General features: G+C 47.1%; 1 protein-coding gene across 1 annotated transcript; it reads right to left on the bottom strand.

Moving 5' to 3' along the window:
• Window positions 1–5726: 5726 nt before the first annotated feature.
• Window positions 5727–19697, bottom strand: LOC119402626 (retinol dehydrogenase 7). The gene is made up of 5 exons (XM_037669750.2): window positions 19500–19697; window positions 17489–17696; window positions 15957–16139; window positions 12750–12882; window positions 5727–6065 (listed from the first exon to the last, which is right to left on the bottom strand). The coding sequence occupies exons 2-5, from the start codon at window positions 17616–17618 to the stop codon at window positions 5729–5731; spliced, it is 783 nt and encodes a 260-aa protein (XP_037525678.1). The 5' UTR covers window positions 17619–17696; window positions 19500–19697; the 3' UTR covers window positions 5727–5728.
• Window positions 19698–20489: the final 792 nt, after the last annotated feature.

Below are 20489 nucleotides of genomic sequence, written 5' to 3'. Positions count from 1 at the left end.
CTGTCTTGGCCATTAGTCTAAAGAACTAGCAAAGTTGCGTCCACATATGGGGTCGCTGAACCTCAAGGGGATATGACAGAAGAAAGCGCAAGAGTACGAATTCTTGCTAAGTCAGCACTTGCAGGCCATGCTTGTGCGAGTGTCACTATGATCTTACTCCTGCCGTCAAGGGTCTCGACCACGATCTGGAACGCTCGAGCAACCTCATCTTCCTTGGTGACGTCCATCTGCAAGACCCGGATGTTCGTGAAGCTCCCCAGCAGCTTCGAGCTCTCGCTGTTCTCGTTCAAGCAGCCGGCGTAGACGAAGTATCCTTCCTCCGCCAGCTGCTTGGCAAGCATGTGCCCGAACCCGGTGTCGCATCCTGCCATAAATGATTTCACACCTTATCATAGCGCGAGCCTTGCATACCTCATCAAACGCGAAAATTGACCTTCGGTTTCTATACGAGTCATGCAAGAAATCATCATGATGTGATGACGTCACCATATGACGTCATCATGACTTGACAAGTCGCAAAACTTGTCCATGACGTCACATGATGACGTCATCACATGACATCGTCTCTAGGTCAAAGGTGGGCCGATCACGGAGGCAGTGCAAATTCAGATGAGCTGCAGAAAGGTTGTAATGCCTCTGATCCTGGATGCAACACAAAAGCACGTTAGGTGCAGAATACTTTCAGAGGGGAGTAGGGTAGGATCAGTACATCCACTGAGAAGGGAAAGAACCGAATACTGGACAAGTTGGAAATCCATACTGGAAAGGAAAGGCACAAAAGACAAAAAAAACAAACAAAAAAAACGGAGTGGACGACAAGACGCGGAGTTGTCCGTTCCTTCTCGTTCTTGGTTTTTTGTTCCTTTCATTTCCAGTAAGAAAAAGATGGCTTTCGCCTTCGAGTCATCTTAGGCGAGTGCATAATGGAATCTTGTGAGTTTTGGAAATTGGTCCATCATCAATTACCGTAATCTACCATTATGATGGAATGTTTTCCCTCATAATGGCGGATATTGTACTGTACATGGTGGAGATGAGTGTTGTGTGCCTCACTGAATGCACATTTAATGCGGCTTGAGCCACCTGCTCCCCACCTGCAGCCAACTGGAAGCCTATGCGTCTGCTTGCAGTTGGCTACCTGAACGGGGATCGAAAGAGAGCAGCAGTTCATACCAACAACTGCACACGGCATGAATATTCTCTGGGTCGGAGGATACGCCTACCGTGTGCGTCTGTTGATGTGATTCCACTACATATTAACACACTACAATAACAGAAATACACCCACAACCACACAAAAAGCTAGGTAGATCACCAGAATTGGACTGCAGACGTCTACAAACGAGAACCTTTCAAAATACACTGCACCTCAACCGCATCTACCCCAGGCAATTCCCTATGTAAACACGACTACGCAGACGTAGAACACATCCTATAGAAATGCACACACACTGCGAAGCTCTTTAACCATAAAAGCCTGGTCCTCCTTGAGGCGCGTTGGCGTAACGCTCTGGCTAGCACAGAAGGCACAGGACAGGCAGCGCCTGTCCTGTGCCTTCTTTTACTTCGTCGTCGTCTAGTGAGCGCTGTTTCAACAAAGCTGAAAATGCGACTGCGCTGAAATTTGCCTTCCTCCGTGCCCTTCGCACGAGCTCATTGTTGTGTTTCGGTTTCGGTTCTGTTGCACTGTACGAATGCCATGGGTTGGTGTTGAAAAACTTTAGTTTTGAGAAGGCCAAGAAGGTGAAAAAAATATTTAAAAAATGAAAAAAGCAGCGTTGTGGGCGGCCTTCAGGCTGCCGGTTGTGGGCGCCGCTCTGGCGTTCCTGTTTTACCCAGGCGACGTGTAAATAAAAGAGTGTGTGGAGAGTACTCGTTGAGTGCGGACGTTTCTCTGCTTCAGCGCTTCGCGCCAAACCGCGTTTTCGGGCTGGCTGGCGTCCCCGCCGGTCGCGTTGGTCACCGCCGGTCTTCGCCTGCTGCAGCGCCGGGACTACCAGCACGCAACACAGCACTCATGTTTCCCGACGTATTGCCAGATGGCGTCCATATCTCACACAGCGCCTCTTCTATCGTCTTTACACGACATTTGCAGCGAAGCACGCAGATACGCGGCCAATTTTTTTCTTCATGTATTATGCTCCAACCAGCGCAATAAAACACACTGCATACCATTCATTCTGACGTTTCGACCGCGGACCGGCCTTTATCAAAGGCCGTTTTCTGGTCGAAACGTCAGAATAAATGTTGGATCTTTCACCGCGACTTCTTACTCTTATATATCCACGACAACCTCACTCACGCGTAACCAGAATGCTGAGTAAACAGCTCTGATGGATATGGTCCCGGACAACTCCGTCATGGCGCCCCTGACAACTAACTTCAGTGCACCTTTAGAAAGTTGAAACCAGTCTTACCTGTTACGAGCACGCACTTTCCTTTGGGATCGACTATTCCGTTGAACAGAGCACGGTGAGCGTACCACAGCAAACAGTAGCCCGAGAGCAGCAAAACCAACAGTAATCCCGAGTTGGTCGCGAGATTCAGGAGCCACGGTATCCGCGAGAGCACCAGCCACAGCAATATGGCGGCCAACCAAGTTAGGCGGGTAGGGGTTAATCTGATCATTGCTAGTGCTGCACAACGATATTGGCACCGCGCGACCAAAGGTGGATGACTAGAAGACACTCTGCTTTGGAACGATGCGGCTATGTTTGTGCCTTAAGAAAAAAGTGTGGCTAAGAGTAGAGGCAGTGTCGAGGAGTCCGCGAAGAAAAAAAAAAGACGTAAGTGCTATGGTGTGGAGGAGATGAACGTGCACATATGTTTTTCTTTTTTGTTCCGACATACCGCTACTTTATACAATCATACTTTGTGCGCTGACGGGCGCGAGCATGCTGGGCACGTGGATGCAAGTACGTTCTGACTTACCCGCCAGGAAAGGAGGCATAGTTCAAGAAAAAATAATGCGTGAGGGAGGAGTTGTGAAGTTTAACTCACAAGACAAAGAGGGCTGACACAAAAGATGAAAAGGCGGTAAAAAAAAGAATTGAATACAATGTCAATTTAAGGTCAGACGGTGACTTAGCATTACAAGACTCCCTTGCTAAGTAGGCGTGCAATATGACGCCACAAAAATAAATGTGAAGGCGCGGTGGTACACCTAAACCTATATGGCAGAGTGTGGGGTAGCTTTACCGTAAGCTAACGCGGGGATTTAAAAAGAAGCAAAGTGGATGGACTGCGTCGTGCAACACAGTAACGTTTAAAAAGAATACGTGTGAAGGACGTTCAGTAGGCATATAACAATGCCTTGCGGTCAACATATTCGTCTCACACGGAGAAAGGCTCTCAGATGCCGCTGCCCTTTGCAACGGGTTAACGAGACGGTGGTCGTTTACGGGTTTCCTCTTGAATAACTTTGCCCTGTCACAATATCCTTAAAAAGAAAAAAAAATAGTATTTGTGGTTTGAAGTATTACCCGATAGTAGTATACTCATATTGTTCGTATCCCATTCAATCCGGTAATCTCGCTGTAAAAAAAAGCCTTCGTGCAGGAAATAAAAAAAAAAATATGGTGACTTTTAAATTTGCACACCTAAAGCGTATTATGCCTCGACATGTGGGAAGACGCACGCTTTTTAGTTATTTGTGCTTTGTACGGACTAATATAAAGGAAATTCCTAATTTTAATTCAAGAATGAAGATTGTTTCTTTTTCGTTGGAACCAGAAAAACAGATCAAAAGCGTAGTTTCTTTATAAAGCGATGTGCTGATCATCATCATCGATGCCTGGGCCCCAATAAGACTTTTCCATATATAAGGCTTACCTAACCTAACACCCTCGTTGTAAATATTTCTATCAGGTTCACTTGCGCATTTAATATTTTTTATATTCTTTCTTTTTATTATTACACATTTTCTTCCCTCTGTCCTCTAGTCTTTCCATCCCGTTCCCCATCCCTACACATAGTAGCATGCCAGCGGTATACAGACGCCGGCAAAAATGTCTGTTTTTCTAATAAAGAGTCTCTCTCTAGTGCCATGAGCAGTGAGTGACGCTCTTCTTTCTCTTGCAAGCATATCCGGTCGAGCACTTCCGGTTTGGTGAACGTTCGTAAAGAGCCTTTTAAGAATAGAAATGGGGGGTTCTCGTTCAAGTTAAGAGTTATATTGGATACGTATGATGTCGGAGCATGACTTAAGCACCAATTAACTGTCAGGATGATTAATAAAAATTGACTGTGTTAATTGAAAGATTGTGAGCAGGTGGGATCGTTGCGGCACCTGGCGTAGCAGATCTCAACCGAGCGCACCTTTCTACATGGCCTTTGAGATCTACTTCGGCAAACTGTTACGAAGTCGATAGTTCTGGTTAAAGTTAACAGCTATATTGGACGCATACGACATCGGAGCGCAATTTTACTTAAGATAAGAACCAATTATAGCTGTCAGGATGGTTGATAAATTTAATTGATTGAGTTCATTGAAAGACAGTGAACAGATGGGACTGTTGCGGCACTTGGAGAAGCAGACCCGGACTGCCCGCTTATCTCGACGTGACCTCTGATATTCGCTCTGGCAGCGCGCGGAAAGCAAAGTGAGCCCAATGAATAGACCAGGGCAGACGAACGCCGATGTGTGAGTGCTGCTACCAGTCTCTTAAATCAAGGATTAGGGTCGCTTACAGAATTTTTAAAGCGGAGCTGTTCTAGGAATGGACCTGGCGACTGATGAGTGCTCGTCGTGTCCCGCTCCGGTTCTCAGATACACCCATAGATGGCGTAACTGGCTCGGTCGCGGACGAAGCGGTATTTCTTTGTGGTGTTGAAAGGAGAGGCGCACCGGAGAGGCGCTAATCAATGCGAGGCCGCGGTAGGCGCGAGGAGGAGAGGCGCGGTGGAGACGGTGCAACCGGCTATCTGTACAGGAGCGGAAGTTTATGTGCGCTGCGTCCTTTCCGAAGATGGGCGAGACTTCTCCTAGGCCCTAGGACGAAGCCGTTTGTCGCGAGCGGAGCGGGAGTTGGCACGGGAGCGTATCACTGTTTCGATAGCTTGTAAAGACGATAGTCTTTCTCGAGGAACTTCAACGCAAAAATTTTGGTCTATCTATCTATCTGTCTGTCTGTCTTTCCGTCTGTCTGTATGTCACGCGATTCAGCCGCCCGGCCAAAGTTTAACCACTTGCTGAACGCCCAGCCATCTTGAACTGGTAGCTGCGTTCATACTTATGAACATTTTCGATCAAAAAGAAAATGTTACGCATATCTAAGGCTCAATATACCAATACGTAAGTATTAGGTGGTGTGTTCCTTTACTAGAAAACACATAGATACGTAATTCTAGACCCTTGTGTTTCTTAGGCTGCGCTGAAAATGCTAGTGTTTCTTAGGCTGCGCTGAAACGGCGCAGAAACGGCCGGCAGAAAAATAACGGCCGGCAGAAGACTATCGTCTTTCGACGACATTTGCAGTGTAGCATGCAGATACGTGGCCATTTTTTACTGCCGGGAGCTAACTATCTTTACATTTTTTTGGTTGGCACTTTACTTATCCCGAAAACCAAAACAGCGGAACTGGCTGGTAATAACACGTAAGCACAAAGAAACTTCAGCAGCAAATCACGTTTGCGTGAATTCATTGACGATGGCACTCCGGTAGTTTTCGGCATCGACAGTCCAGGGTGTCTTCGAGTCACCCTCAACCGAATCGCCGACGCCGCTTGTTTACTTTCTTTTTATGAGCGTGGATAGTCTGCGCGCCGCGTCCATCACTTCGTCGACCAGCTCGGTTGGCGTTACGTTGTGCAGCCATCGAACCACGTTGAGCGTGCTAGCTCCAGGAGTGTATGAGGCACGAGGCAGTTTCTCTTGAACGGCCATCTTCATCGCGTCGACCACTTCCTGAAGCTCGCCCCTCATGAACAACGAGTGAAGGATGTCGGCAGTGTGCTTGAAGTAAGCGACGACCTTATCGTTGACTCGTTTGCGCACCCTGTCGGAAAGTAAGTCCAGGTCCCGGTCGAACAATTCTTCCATCCGCAAGTGGTTCACCAGCGCTGTTCTGAAACAAACAACAGCGTGTGAGCGCAGTTGGTAAGTCGATCATCCGGTATGTAAATAACAGTTTGTTGAAGCGGAAGCCTATGCTTGGACCTTGACGCATGGTCAAGAACATAGATCGACAAAAAGAAAAAAAAAGAAAAGGAAACGCCAGCCAGACCTGCGCGGAAAGCGCAGCACAGTGGCAGCGAAAGCGGAAGGGCGGCATTTCTAGAGCCCGTTGTAAGGTCTCTTGGGGCCATGGAGGAAGGAATACTAAGGAGAGGCCCTATCGTATTTCAATGCATTGCGAAAAGTGTGGCGGAAGTGACGTCACATTTATGGGGCAAACAAACCGGTATGGGGCAAACGAAACAGCAGACGCCCCGCGGCGTGCTCTCCGCGGTGATTAGCTTCTGCGCAGATTTGTAGTACCGGCGTAAAGTTAGCGCGTATTGTGCGGTTCGCACGCAGTAAAATGTTGCAAGCAAGCGTTCACCAGGCTGTTCGTGCGTGGCAGGCCCGATCGCTGCGTGCTGAAATTCTTCGTGGAGCGTTCTTGTGCAACAGTACAGAATACCGGTACGTGCCGTGATCAAAAACGTTCAGCCCCTGCATCATCTTATTCGAACTCACCTAGCAGTGACTTACGCGTTCTGCTGGGCGTTAGGCCTTCCCTTTCTCGTAGCCCGATTTCCCGATCTGTTGCCAGATTAGCGGTTCTTTGTCCGTGTATATGGAGTGAGCGCGTAGTACGCCAACCTATAGTTGACGTAACTTCACGTCGAAAAGGACACCGCTATATTGTATACGCGATCGTGCACGTAAAGTTTGTAATTCCAGTACGCACACAACAAGCACGCAGCGAGCGCACACCGCACAATACATACATCACGTAGTCCGATAACAACAACATAACTTTATTGCCCTTTCGTTGAACGACACAGCTTCTAAAAACGTACGATGCCTTCGGAGCATGTTACGTACGGCGCGTCAGACGCCAAAAACAAAAGTTCACGTGTGTTTTGAGTTGACACAATGAGTAAGAAGCAACAGAGCGCACATCCGAGAGCTTCGCATGCAAATACCATGCATTAGTGATCAGCAATGAAGCGAACGTGTACGTACACATGAAAAGTGACACCCGGTACTCTCCGCAGTGCACGCGATTTGCACCGGGTATTCGCAACCATACGCAACAGCTGGGCATTGCGTAGCTTTCCTATAGAACAAACACAAGGAGCAGCACGCGTGAATCGACTGCGCCGCGGCGCCGCTTGCACGGCGAAAAAAAAAAAAAAAAGGCTCGAATCGCGCATGCGCTTGCAAACGACACGACGGAAGTCGCGAAATGTTTCGAGGCTCCTTCGCTAGGAGGCGATGCGGGTGTTTGCGATGTGGAGGCTTCACGAATGTGACGTCAGGGCCTCTCCTTATTTTTCCTTCCTCCATGCTTGGGGCTACTAATACAAGTACACTAGCAAGGTACCCACTACGCCATAAATCACAATATTTGTGAAGTTAGGGCGCACCCACCACATTATTCGTTATTATGCGGAGAAGCGAGGTACCATGTGTAAGTCATTATGCGCACTGTTGGTGCGACGGCTGATGACTAGAGACCGGATTTTAGGCAAATGTCTATTTTGTTCCTTGCATTCCTATCGTGCCACTTTGATATATGAGCATGAATTAGAGGTTAAGAAGGGGTTTTATAGTGTTTTTAATGTGCATATAAATGCCTATTTTTGGGGTTCGTGCCTAAATCACTAGTGCCTATAAATGCCTATTTTCAAAAACGGCGCCTATACGAGCACTATTTAACCTCAAATTTCGCTTCGCTTTCGAGTGCCGTTTGAAATCGTTATTCCTGTTACCGGGCAATATTGACCTTTTAAAACTCTATGGGGTTCAACCTAGCCCTCTAGTTCAACCAACTACCGGATAAACAACCGCTTGCAGCAGTGAACCGGAATGGTAGCCCGTCTCAGCGTCTGCAGGGGAATGGGGAGAGGGAAATAAAGACGGTAATCAGAAAGAAGAGGACAGTGGCATCCATTGCCCAGGACGCGGAGGGTGGCTTGTACAGCCTGTTGTCCAGTCCAGTGTCCCCAAGGAAGTCAAGAAGAGCCTTGAAGGCCTGGGTGTGTCGGTGGGCAGGGAACAGGAGGTTCCTCTGAGCAGCCGCGGGAAGGTGGAGAACGAATGCGAAACCGTGGAGTGCCGTGAGGGGAAAGGAGGACTTAGATCAAAATAAATAAAAATGTGATGCACACGCGGCTTTTGTTTTCTTTGTAATTTACTTCTGAAAAAGCCGCTCACGAGGTGACATAAGCAATTGTAGTTAGACACCGGGAGTTGTTGCGTGCCCAATGAAGAGCGTTCTACCACAAGAATGTTTCAAATTGGTTCATTATGAGCAGAGAAACCGTGATGCGAGAAGGCGATCTTGAAACCCTTGCCACTAGCCCCGTGTAGCCTTCGCAAGACAAGTCCCTTCCCTGCCCTCTTCAGTATCGGAGCCGTAGGATCACATGACGCAGACGCATCAACATGTCATGCGCACGCAAGGTGACGTGCGCATGACGTGCCAGGGCCAGCTCGTGAATGCGATCGCTGTTGTGTCGTTTCGGCGTTCCTCTCTGTGGGACGGACCCCTCGGTGCGCGCACGTTTGGAGAGGCTGGCTCGGATCATGTATCTTTACCGCGATACACCGCGTTGCACAGCTAGAACTGTTGTAAGGGACGATGCACCAAAAAGGCGCCAAGCGTTGTCGGGGCTGGCATCGGCACGACGCGGGAATGGCGAGAACACGAACGCATGCGTCGCACGAACGCAGGCAGATTAGTCTGGCATCTCGCTGCGATTAGAAGTCAAAAAGAAAAAGAAAAAAAAATGGCGATTGTTGCACTAAGCCGTGTAAAGCTCCAAACAGCGAAATTGGACGATTCTGAAGACTCATCTGGTCCGCTTCGGTTGTTTCTAGGCCTTAGCTAGGTGATGCAGGTTATTTATACGTTGATACTCAGCGTAGAGAGGTTCGAGTTAAACCAGACAGTCACAGACAAGACACGGACGTCCAAACTCCCGAGACAGAACTTCGCGCTGAAACGAAGCGTTCGCACCTCATAGATCTACGGGCACGTCGTCGTTGACGTAGGCCTTCCATCGCTTCGGGGTCTTCTCGAAGCCACCGTTACCTTTTCCGTTTCTAGTATTCTCTAGTTGTACGTACTCGGGCTCTTCGGCTCGCCGCCAACGCTTCTCAGCAATTTGTTGGGCTAAATGTTGCCTTCTTCATCTTTAGTTGACCAGTGGTGAGTAATGAGACTTACCCCATTTCTGTGGCACATACCCGTTTACGATGATGATAGTTTTCTGATATGCCGTGGCACATATCCGTTTTCTGGTAGGCCGCACACATTACGGCTAGCCTTAACAGCTTTGCTGTTAAAACGCGTGCAAATTCCGTTTCTGTGTTTTATTATTTCTCACAGCTTTCGGTTAATCATTCAAGGAACAGATTGAACAAATTCCACATGTCGTCTCGAATACTTCTCGCAGCGTCATATGCTATTGTTGGCGACGTCAGAGACTCAGAGCATCAATGTCTACGTAGGTGAGCGACGCAAGAGCACAGGACCACTCATTGTTGAACGTCAGCCCTTCCTGCACGACGCAGGACTACTCATTGTTGTACGTCAGCCCTTCGATCTTGGGGCGCGCGCCTACGAGAAGAAGGGCAACGGCGTTCAGTTTCAAATTTCACATCTTTCCGCGGCGCGTAGCGTTGTAAACCTTGGCAGACGTGATCGTGAGCACCCAGTGCATAAATTACACTTGTCAGCTCGAAATGCTCAAACATGGTGAGGGGCCCTTCGGGGTGTTCACCAGTAGGGGAGAAATTGACCCTACGCTATTAGCCCCGGCTATTATCCCTCCCTTCTGGTCTTTTAGCGGTCTGGGTATCTGCTCCTGTGCTGCCCTTCTGAGCCACGCCGAAAAGAAAGAGACCCATAGTGCGTTGATTCGGCGGTGGGCACTTGACTCACCATGCTAGACAATAAAAGGAGAGACCGTGTTCTGCGAGCTGTGCGGGAAAAGGGACAATTGCATCGCTATCCTGAACCGTTGGCGCCTTTGTGCCATCATAAACAACATTATTTCTGGCTTTCCTGTCGTACATACAGGTAGGGCACATCTTTGATTGAAATTATATGAATTTATGTAAAATTTATTGCGCCTATATTTACGATTCTGGAGGCCTAAAACGGTGTTTTGCCTGCCTATTTTTGGCGCCTAAAACGCACTTTTTTAGTGCGTAAAAATCCGGCCTCTACTGATGACGATGAAGAATTATGGCTGAACCCTTTATAATGGGTTGGTAGCTTTAACGACCCACTAGTTACGTAATTCGCATTGTGTGACGCCCGGTCGTTATTTCACTCTCCCACCACGCTTTATAACATACGTTAACGTGTGAAAGAGAGAGAGAGAGGGGGAACGAACTTTATTGTGACCCTGAGGAAATAGATCACGGGGGCCTTATGGGCTTCCTTGGCAACCAATAGAAGAGCGCTTGCGAGGAACCCTCTACGCTATAAATCATCGTAATTTTTGTGAAGTAGGGAAGGAGCCATTATGTCATTTTTAGTCATTCGGCTGAGAACCGTGGTACCCGCTAAACACCTGTAAGACATCATGTGCACTTTGTTGATACTGTGGCTGATGACGATAAAGAATTATGACAGAGCGATTTGTAATGGCTTGGAAGCATTCAACAACCCATTCGTCAAGCAATTCGCATTGTGTGACGCCCGGTTACAGAATTTGCGTTGTGTGACGCCTGGTTGTTAATTTACTCTTCAAGCACGCTGCATTACATATGTTAATGTGGTTCCTTCCCGACATGAAACCTTTACAGGGTCTTTTCGCAAACAGTTTCAAGCACCGGCATGGCTCTGAGGTAGAATACTGGGCTCCCACGCAGAGGGCCCAGGTTAGAACCCCCGTTCCATCCTGGATGTTTTTTCTTATTTCGTTTTTTTTTCTTATTTCGTGCGATAGCGGTTGCGGACACCGGCGGCAGCGCGCAACTACGGCGCCAAAAAAAAAAAAGCCCTTGTTGTGATCTCATAGCAGCTTTCGCTGTAAAATGGAGCTCACTCAGACTCACTCAAGCAACACATTTTACCCTTAGAGCTCACTGGTACTCAGAGTCACCAAAATTTTCCTCAACAGACTCACTCGTACTCAGATTCACTAAATTTTTTCTAAACCGGACTCGCTCGGACTCAAACTCTCCATTATATTACTCACTCGGACTCTCGCACACTCAGACTCATGGCTCGATCTGAGTCTGGGTGAGTCGACTCATGAATCCGTTCACGTATATTACCTTTTTTGATCGTGGTGTCAATACACTTTAACGCCAATATCTCGCAGAATCGGTGATCTACGATACGCATTTTTATCTCGTACCTTCAAATACAAGTTATCAGTGGTTGCAATCCTTTTTATTGAAAGTTATGACTCACACAAGATATCTTTATCAAGAACTTCCTGTGAAATAGTTTGCGGAGGGGGGGGGGGGAGAGCTCAAGGCACCTCAGTCCCCCCTCCCCCGTAACGCGCGCCTCATATCAATAAATATTGAGCTGGTTTATGAATGCTAGTGCGTTGAAGTATGTGTGAGTATAAACGTGAGCCGACATAAGGATAGTAATGCTGAAGTTGAGTAGTTATCAGACTCAAGACGTAACGTGGACGTTCAGTAAGGAAAGGAGCTCAGCAAGGAAGGATGAAAAAAGGAGTTCAGTTGCTGGTGCTTGCTTGTCACCTATGTGACTGGCTGATCATGACTAATAGTAGTGAAGATATACAGATAAAGGTGAAGAAAATACATGGATATTAAGCAGAGATGATTTCCAGTTGGCTGCCCTGAAATTGCGAAAGATGAAGTATGAAAGAATGAAAGACGAAAGCATTGTATGAAGGCGCCACATTATGACCATGGCAAAGTCGGACTAACGCTAAAAGCATAATCATTGCACAGACACAATGTGTTGGTCAAACCAATCTCGCTAAGGAGACGCAGCAACGCTTCTACGGCGGCTCGTGCGGACGTCTTTGTAGGCAGTGACCTAGAACTTTGCCTTTCCTGAGTGGGAAGTTGTCCAGCTCGACCGGCTGCGGCTGACATCGCTGATCTTTTGTACTTAAACCAAGGGAATTCGCAGAGAAGATGCGAGATTGTTTCGCTGCACCCGCAGATTCCCCAAAGTTTGTTATTAACCATTCCCATGATAAAAAAAAACAAAACAAACGTAGTTGTAATCCTAAGACTAGGTAAAGGAGACCACCGCCTTTTCCCGTTTACACATAAGATTCTAATCTACTTTCGGCTACAATAGCCTACAGTATCCTGCGTAAACAGAGTACATGATATGTTCGAGACATTGCATATAGACTTTCGCTCACGCTTACAAACAATGGCTACATTCGCAAGATCCAGCTGCTAACATGAACTTAGTTCTCAGTGTGTCTTCAAGGTGATGTTGTCGGAGCACCTTACCATAATAGGTAACGGCGAACGTGCTAGTCCTTCCGAGACGAAGATACACTTCATCAGAATGCGGCTGCACGACAATAACTTGGCACATTGAGCAAATCTTGGCCCAAACTGAATCACGTATAATACCTACCTGTATGCTCCTGGCTCAACAATGCATACGCGGAGGCCGTTGTTGAAGTACTGCCGGCGAAGGCCGTCAGCCAGAGAAGTTGTAGCACACTTGGACATGCAGTAGGCCAGGTACTCAGGCATAGTTATACGACCTGGGAAAAAATTGACAAAAACAGAGGAGCCATTCCAGTCGGTGAAAGTGGATGATCAGCGAAGATTTATAGCACAGGACACAGGCATAGGTCGGCAAAAGAATGTGGAGCTCACTCTGACTCACTCATGAAATATACTTGGCGCTTAGGGCTCACTCGTACTCAGACTCAACAAAATTTTCCTCAACCGGACCCATTCGCACTCGGACTTGCCAAGACTTTTCTCAGCCGGAGTCACTCGGACTCAATCTTACCAAACTATTACTCACTCGGACTCACTCAGACTCACGGCTTGATCTGAGTCTGAGTGAGTCGACTAATGAGTCCATTAGCGTATAATTGACTATTTTAACCTTGGTGTCAGTGCTCTTTAACACCAATATCTCGCATAATCGGTGCTCTACTTGTCGCCTTTTGGTATCGTACCTTCAATATGAGTTATCAGTGATTGCAATCCAGTAAGGACATTTTTATTGAAAGAGATGACTTACACAAATATTTTTATCAAAAACTTCTCGTGAAAGAGTTTGCGGGGGGAGGGGGAGGCAGGTCACGGCACCCCCTCTCACCATAATCCTTAACTCACGACTGTGATGAATAAATATTGAGCTGGCGTATGAACGCTGGTGCGTTCGTTGAAGTATGTTTGAGTCGGCGTGAGTATAAACGTGAGCCGACATGTATAAGGATGATAGTAATGCTGAAGTGGAGTAGAATAAACCATAGGTCGGCAAAATAAAATGTGGAGCTTACTCAGAATCGCCCAAGAAATATATTTTGCGCTTAGGGCTCACTCGTACTCAGACTCACCAAAGTTTTCCTCAACCGGACTCACTCAGACTCACTAAAATGTTTCTCAACCGAACTCACTCGGACTCAAGCTCACCAAAATATTACTCACCCGGACTCACTCAGACTCAGTCTCACGGTTAGATCTGAGCCTGAGTGAGTCTGCTTGAGTCGACTCATGAGTGAGTTTGCCGACCTATGCACATAGGTGATACAGAATTTCGAATCATAGTCGATCGAACCATAGCCCTGCAACTAAGTCCAAAATGCTTGCCAAGAAATCCCGTTTTCAATCTTAGCAGCATACGTCTTTGCCGCGACATGTCTTGTTATCTTTTGTTTGGCACATAGGTTGGTGTTTGACTCTCATGTTTGCCCGTCTTCACTTCTTGGGAACAAGGGGTGAGAAGTGGGGTTTGTCCAATTTCTGTGGCACATGCGTTTCTTCTTGCTCACAAGCGGAATGCCGTAGCTTCGCTGTAAAATAAAATTTGTCGGATCCTTACAATACACAGTACGCCAGCATAAACCGAGCAAAAGCAGCAGGAAAGCTAGCAGGAAAGATGAATTTTGCAATATACAACATGTAGACAGTCTCAAAAATCTCTGCGATAGTCCAGGAGCGAAAGAAAAATGTCATTTTAAGATTGTTTTCAAAGTAAGGATGGCCAGGAACCATCGGACTACAGCGGACAGTCGAGCGATTGCTTCTTATTCACCTTTTCTTAAATCTGCATAATTCTCAAGAGTTTTGTCGACTTTCTTTGCTTTCAATCGACGCTTTGTTCAACTGCAACTGTACAGGATGCGCGTATCGGAATATTTTTAGGACAATGTTGTTTGGATGTTTGGGAACACATGGATAAAAAAAAAAAGAACATGGTTGATCCCTCCGTCATAGGAATCGGAATAACACGAAAGTAAAGCGTGCCCTTACAGAAATAACTGAATGTTTGCTGTACATCGATATAAGAGAGTTTACACAATGTATACTTATGTCTGGCAGCTATAGCACCGTTTAACGTGGATGTGCCCACTTTGATGATTGGTGGTACATCTCCATCCCGACGATTAACGTCTTTGTTAAATGATTAAACAAACCCTTGTGGTAGCTGTAGTAGTTAACGGTGAAAGCGTAATCAGAGAACTACTAGTTGTGATAGCCAGAAGAGCGTCGCTTATTGGACGCAGAACTTGGTCGCCATCACGCGGCATGTTAAAATGTCATTGAACACTACGGCCGGACTAGAGGGAAACGCAAATGATCGTCACGCCGCCCCGGTAGCCCGGCCGCGATTTCTCTATAGGGGCGAGAGCGTGAGCGGGGAACGCGGTGTTACAGCCAGGTGAGGTAGGCGCGCGTCGCAGAGCTATGAGCGAGGCCGACGCTTTTACGACTGCTTTGCTAAGGTCACCACCTCGCGGTGTGTTAAGACATTGACAAAATTGAACTTCTATTGAAAACGCGCCGAATGGGAGGGACGTGTAAGGCGTTGCAGGTACTAATCGCGGAGGTCACAGTAATGACGAATTACTTTACTTTACCGCTCCCAGAGGGCAACACCACCCCACCGACCGGGAGAGTGGTAGATATAAAAGGCGCGTTTGTAGAGCCTCTGGAGTCTGTGACCGTGGCGCGGCGCAGTGGATAGCAGTGCCCGGCATCTGTTGTAGCGGACCGAGCGTTCGTGGGTTCGATGCCCGTTGACGGAACTTTTTGTCTTTCTCATCTGCTCGTGTATATTTTTCCATGACGGAAACACGTCACTGAAGTCTTGGTGGACTCCGGCATAAAACACTTTCGTGTTAAAAAAATGGCCACGTATCTGCGTGCTTCGCTGCAAATGTCGTCGAAAGACGATAGTAGTCTGCCGGCCGTACTACATGAGTCCTCCTCCTCTATGTTGAATCGCCGCATCTGGCTCATAGCGTTCGCATTTGCAGCGCAGCCCGAAAAAACACTAGCATTTTCCACGCAGCCTAAGAAACACTAGGGTTTTTAGAATTACGTATCTATGTATTTTCTAGTAAAGGAACACACCACCTAATACTTATGTATTGATGTTGCGCCTCAGATATGCGTAACACTTGCTTTTAGATCGACAATGTTCGCACGTATGCACAGCGGTACCTGCTCTAGATGGCTAGGCGTTCCGAAAGTGGTTAAACTCTGGCTGGGTGGCTGAATCGGGTGACAGGCAGACAAACAGAAAGACAGACAGACCAAAATTTCTGCGTTTAAGTTACCCAAGAAAGACTATCGTCTTTAAAAAAGAAACACAAACCCAAGAAGCTTGTCACGAGGACCAGCCTTCCCCGTGATTTCCTCAGCAGTGGCAAGAAGGCTGTTGAAACCGACAGGGCTCCAAACGTGTTTACATCGAAAACAGACCGCACTCTGCTCATGGGCTGCCACTCAACGTAGCCCAAGTAGGCGACTCCAGCGTTGGCCACAACTGCCCACAGCTCTGCAGATACAACACAAAGAACATGAAAGCGCAGCTGTCTTGAAATGGCGTGAATCACTAACGATTCCACGGCTACCTTGAAAACAACCATAAGTAACGTCCGAAAGAAGGGGAACTTCTACGATGTGCTCGTTTCTTTGTAAGACACAACCGGATGACACGACCAGACAGTCAGGTCAATGAAATCATAGGGAACATTAATCGTTGTCTTTAATTGTAGTGTAGTAATTAGGATGTGAGTTGAAGCAAATTAAAGCGGACTAAAAGATCCTCCTTTCCTTCGGTGGGATCCAAACCGACAACATTCGAATTACGCGTCCAGAGTGTTCCATACCGAACGCCTTGTCTACGAGTGGCGCTGGCTAACACTCCTGGGATTAACAGTACAGAAATGCCAAACGAAGTGGACGGGGAAACGCCTTCCATCATAGCCCAATTGGTGGAGCATCGAAAGCGTAATTCGAAAGTTGTGGGTTAGGATCCCACCGACGGAAAAGGTGATTTTTCGCGCACTTTAATTCATTTCAAATAATATCCCAATTACTACACTACAGCTAAAGACAGTTAATGTCTCATGCTTCCCTCGATCTAATTGTCTGTTGGATTCGGTTGGTTGTGTGTGTATAACATAAGTAATGTCGTTGTTTAGTGCGAAGTATTTCGCAAAGTACACTGTTACTAAGAACATCATACACACTACCAACAGTCGCGAGGTCACAGAGCGGCGAGTTCTTGCTCGCACATTCCAGTCGCCTTGCTTCCTGAATAGTGGTCACTTCCGCGTACCACACAGCTATGGAGCCATTGTGTAAATATTGCGTTAAAGAACATTCGCACCCAACTCTTGCAAGGCATGAAAGCGCGGTAGCCATATTGAATCGCACAGATAAGAACGTATGCAGGCAAGAACATTGCACCCACTGTATTCTTGAAATGGAGACCTGTTTTTGTATTGGTTGATGTAGCACAAAATAAGTAGCAGAAAAGAAGGGGTCACATAAGACTATACCATATTACGCACCTGCCCCGTCCATCTGATGTGATTTCTGTTTTAGAGCCAGCCTATTAAAACGTTCCATGTGTCATTTCAATAATTCTGCATGTTTTAGTACGGAATCCATATAGAGTCCATATATTTTCCATATATCTGTCATATATTTCCGTAAGAATCATAGGGAACCATATGGAATTGTTGTAATCGCATACGGAACGTTCCAGTAGGGCATTTTCTTTCTTTCAAATGAAATTCGCAGTACACCGCATAATTACTAATGTAGCTCAGCGAAGGCGACACTAATTTTTCATCTAGTAAGCATGATTAATAACAACGGTTAATTAAGAGGTCTCACCTTTCCCGTCCAAGTGTTTTTCTACCACCTCCAGCGCTTGATTTATCTCTTCTTCTTTGGTGACGTCCATCTGAAGCACTAAGGTGTTCTCTACGTTCTTTATGTACTTTCGCGCCCACGCCGTTTCCATCTAAGCACCCCGCGTAAACGAAGAATCCTTCTCTGGCCAGCTGCATTGCCAACAAGTGACCAAAGCCTGTGTCACAACCTGCAAATGATGGAGAATGAAACGAAGAGGGTTTACGGCTGTTCTTGAGAGACCAGTGCCTGGTACACGGAACGTTTCGTATAGTTTCGGATGTTTGTGCTAAGGTTAACAAGATAATGAAAAAATCGTGAACACGGAGTGCCTCTGGAGGCTCCAGCACACCCCATGTTCACGGATTTTCATCTCTTCACGATTCCGTCTTCCCCTGAACTTCTGCTTTTTTTTTTCTGGATAAACAAGATAATGTGGCAAAATGTAAAATAAGTTTTAGGAGAAATGGCCGCCCAAGCGCTCCGTACCAGAGAAGCTGAAACGCGAAGCCCCGATGTTTGTCACGAGCTGAGATCTATCGAAGGGCTATCTGTTGTAGCTTTTCATTTCTCTATCACCACATTTAAGAGATGCGTGTCTCAACCTTTGCTTTTGGTGACGTTACCTTGAAGTATATTAAGAACACCTAAATTATTTTATGGGTAGCGATAGGTGCTGCAGCAAGTATTATCCCTAGCTATATATGCAGAGAAAACCTGAAGAGAAATTAGTGCAAGCGCGGAAAGCCTTCGGGGTAGCTAGCATATATGTTAGAATTGCTTCTTAATTTTTGTTGGACCAGTGGTGACTAGTGGGGCTTGCCCAGTTTGTGTTGCACATGCCCGTTACTAATGATAGTTTCTGCGCACTCAGGGACCGCCCCATTTTACCACCCCCTATCCATATGCAACTTCGGCGTAAAACGGACAGAAATAGCGCCAGACATTCGAGTAACTTTATTTCTAGCACACCACCCAAACATAGAAGATCGTCAAAGAGGCGCAGAAGACGAAAGCGCAGCACATGAAGACACACTACCTTACGCCATGATCTGAATATCGAGATTTGATTTTGTAAGGAGACACGGAATGAACACTAATGCAGTCATCACCTTTCTTCTTAAATGTGATGCACTTCGAGGAAGGACAGGAAGAAGCCGGGAAGCATTAGCCCGAAAGGTGCGCGAGCCATATCACACTGATAACATGTGTGATGGCTGCATTAGCGTTCATTCCAAATCCCTGCACAAAAGTGAACGTGAGTGCTTAGATTATGTTGTCTAAGAAAGCGTGGCATCATTTGCTCCACTTTTGTTGCGTGTGCATCTTTGGCGAGCGTATATATTTGGGCGTTATGCTAGAAATTACATTAGTTGAAAGTCTGACTTCTTTCTGCGTTCTTTCTTCCTGAGGGTTTTTACGTTGGACCACATGAACCTGATACTTTTTGCGCTCCATCACAGAACGTGGTTATTCTACTCAGAGGCAACAGACACAGTGGCAGAGAGCAGGAATCGATGCTAACGAAGCCTGGCGCAGCGGGGAACTGGCAGTTACTGAGGAAGTTCCTGGTAGGGCATTTCATATAACTACGCTGACGTCGCCAGCATGTCAATCTCTATGCTTCTGTAGTATGCGGAGCTTTACAACAGCCGGTTTCTTGACAATGCATATTTTACAGTTAAAACAAGTATATTGTAGTGAAGAAGAGTGGCCCCAGCGGCATCGGACATCAGCTCGTGGTTGTGGCGGTTGGCCGAACGCTCCTGACTGTAGCCCATTCTTCCGCATTCCTTGCTAATAAACATCTTACCAAGTGGTGGAGGTGCTGGCTGGGTAGAGTGCGACTCAGATCTTCCAGGGTGACCGGCATAGCGCAGAGATGTGCAGGTCACTCTGGAACTTCTGACTTTCAACTAAGCACAGAGGTAAACATCACCAATCATAGAATGAGCACCACCTTCGACGGTAAAGCCAGCAACCTCCTTCTTACCTGTTATGAGAACGCACTTCCCTTTCGGATCAACGAGTCCATTGAAGAGTGCTCGCCGGGCGTACCACAACAACCAGTATCCGGAGTACAGCGCCAGCACCGCCAGGCTAACGTTTGTCACCGCGGTCAGCAGCGAAGGGAGTCGCTGAGCGGCCAGCCACAACAACACGGCCGCGGGAATGCTCAGTTGGGCCACCGTCGGCATGATTTTTTGCCCAGGGGTACGGGGTGTCCGCTCAATGTGCACGCCACAAAGCCAAGTGGCAACACGCGCTGGACATGGGCACGCGACTACCTGGGAACACTTTGTTTCGTTGGAAAGCGACCTCGAGCCGAGAAGGTTACACGCGTCCGACGGCTAATGGTTATGCAAGCATACGCGGAACGGAGCCCAAACTTAAGACACTTGACAACGTATTCCTCAGCCTTACGCGTTGCACAGCGCTGTTTGAACATGATCCCAAGACAGAGTTGTGCTCATTAAGGTAAGGGAAAGAGAGCGTTATACGGGAAATAATGAGCGAACACATCTACCCTGTAGTTCTGAAACAAAAAATTACCCTCACCATCTATCCGCCTTTCTTTAACGTATATAAAATGAGGGACAGCAGACGCACGTGCTCATGCTTGCCCTCAAGGAAGTAAACAACGGAGTAGGCGTGCCGTGCTTTGTTGTGTCACGAAAGCAACGGTAAAAGCCTGTGCTTGCGGTGTCCGCGACCATTTTTAGCGTTGCAGGAAGTGAACCAAATCGTTTTACAAAGAGAACAACACATGTAGGAGAGTCACTCGCAAGCAGGTACACACGTACATGGTGGCCGAAAAATACTTCGATAAGCGAAAACAGCCATAACTCTTCAACAAATGAACAAAATGAGGGACGCTTTCTTTTATTCTGTAGGTCATTCGATTCTGCACAAGAACGCAAATGTTAGTTCCGAAATGTCCACCTTGCACTTTGACACACGCTCGAAGACTGTTCTGGAAATT

This window comes from Rhipicephalus sanguineus, chromosome 8 (genome assembly GCF_013339695.2).
Source record: "Rhipicephalus sanguineus isolate Rsan-2018 chromosome 8, BIME_Rsan_1.4, whole genome shotgun sequence".
Taxonomy (NCBI): domain Eukaryota; kingdom Metazoa; phylum Arthropoda; class Arachnida; order Ixodida; family Ixodidae; genus Rhipicephalus; species Rhipicephalus sanguineus.
Note: the sequence above shows the minus strand (reverse complement) of the source record. Positions and strands in the feature narration are given on the sequence as shown.

Coding starts and splice junctions, on each gene's coding strand:
- LOC119402626 (XM_037669750.2), bottom strand. CDS start 17,618: ATGGAAACGGCGTGGGCGCGAAAGTACATAAAGAACGTAGAGAACACC. Junction 12,883..15,956: donor CCTCGTGACAAGCTTCTTGG/GTTTGTGTTTCT, acceptor ATTTTTTCCCAG/GTCGTATAACTATGCCTGAG. Junction 6,066..12,749: donor GTTGAGCCAGGAGCATACAG/GTAGGTATTATA, acceptor TGTTTGTTTCAG/AACAGCGCTGGTGAACCACT.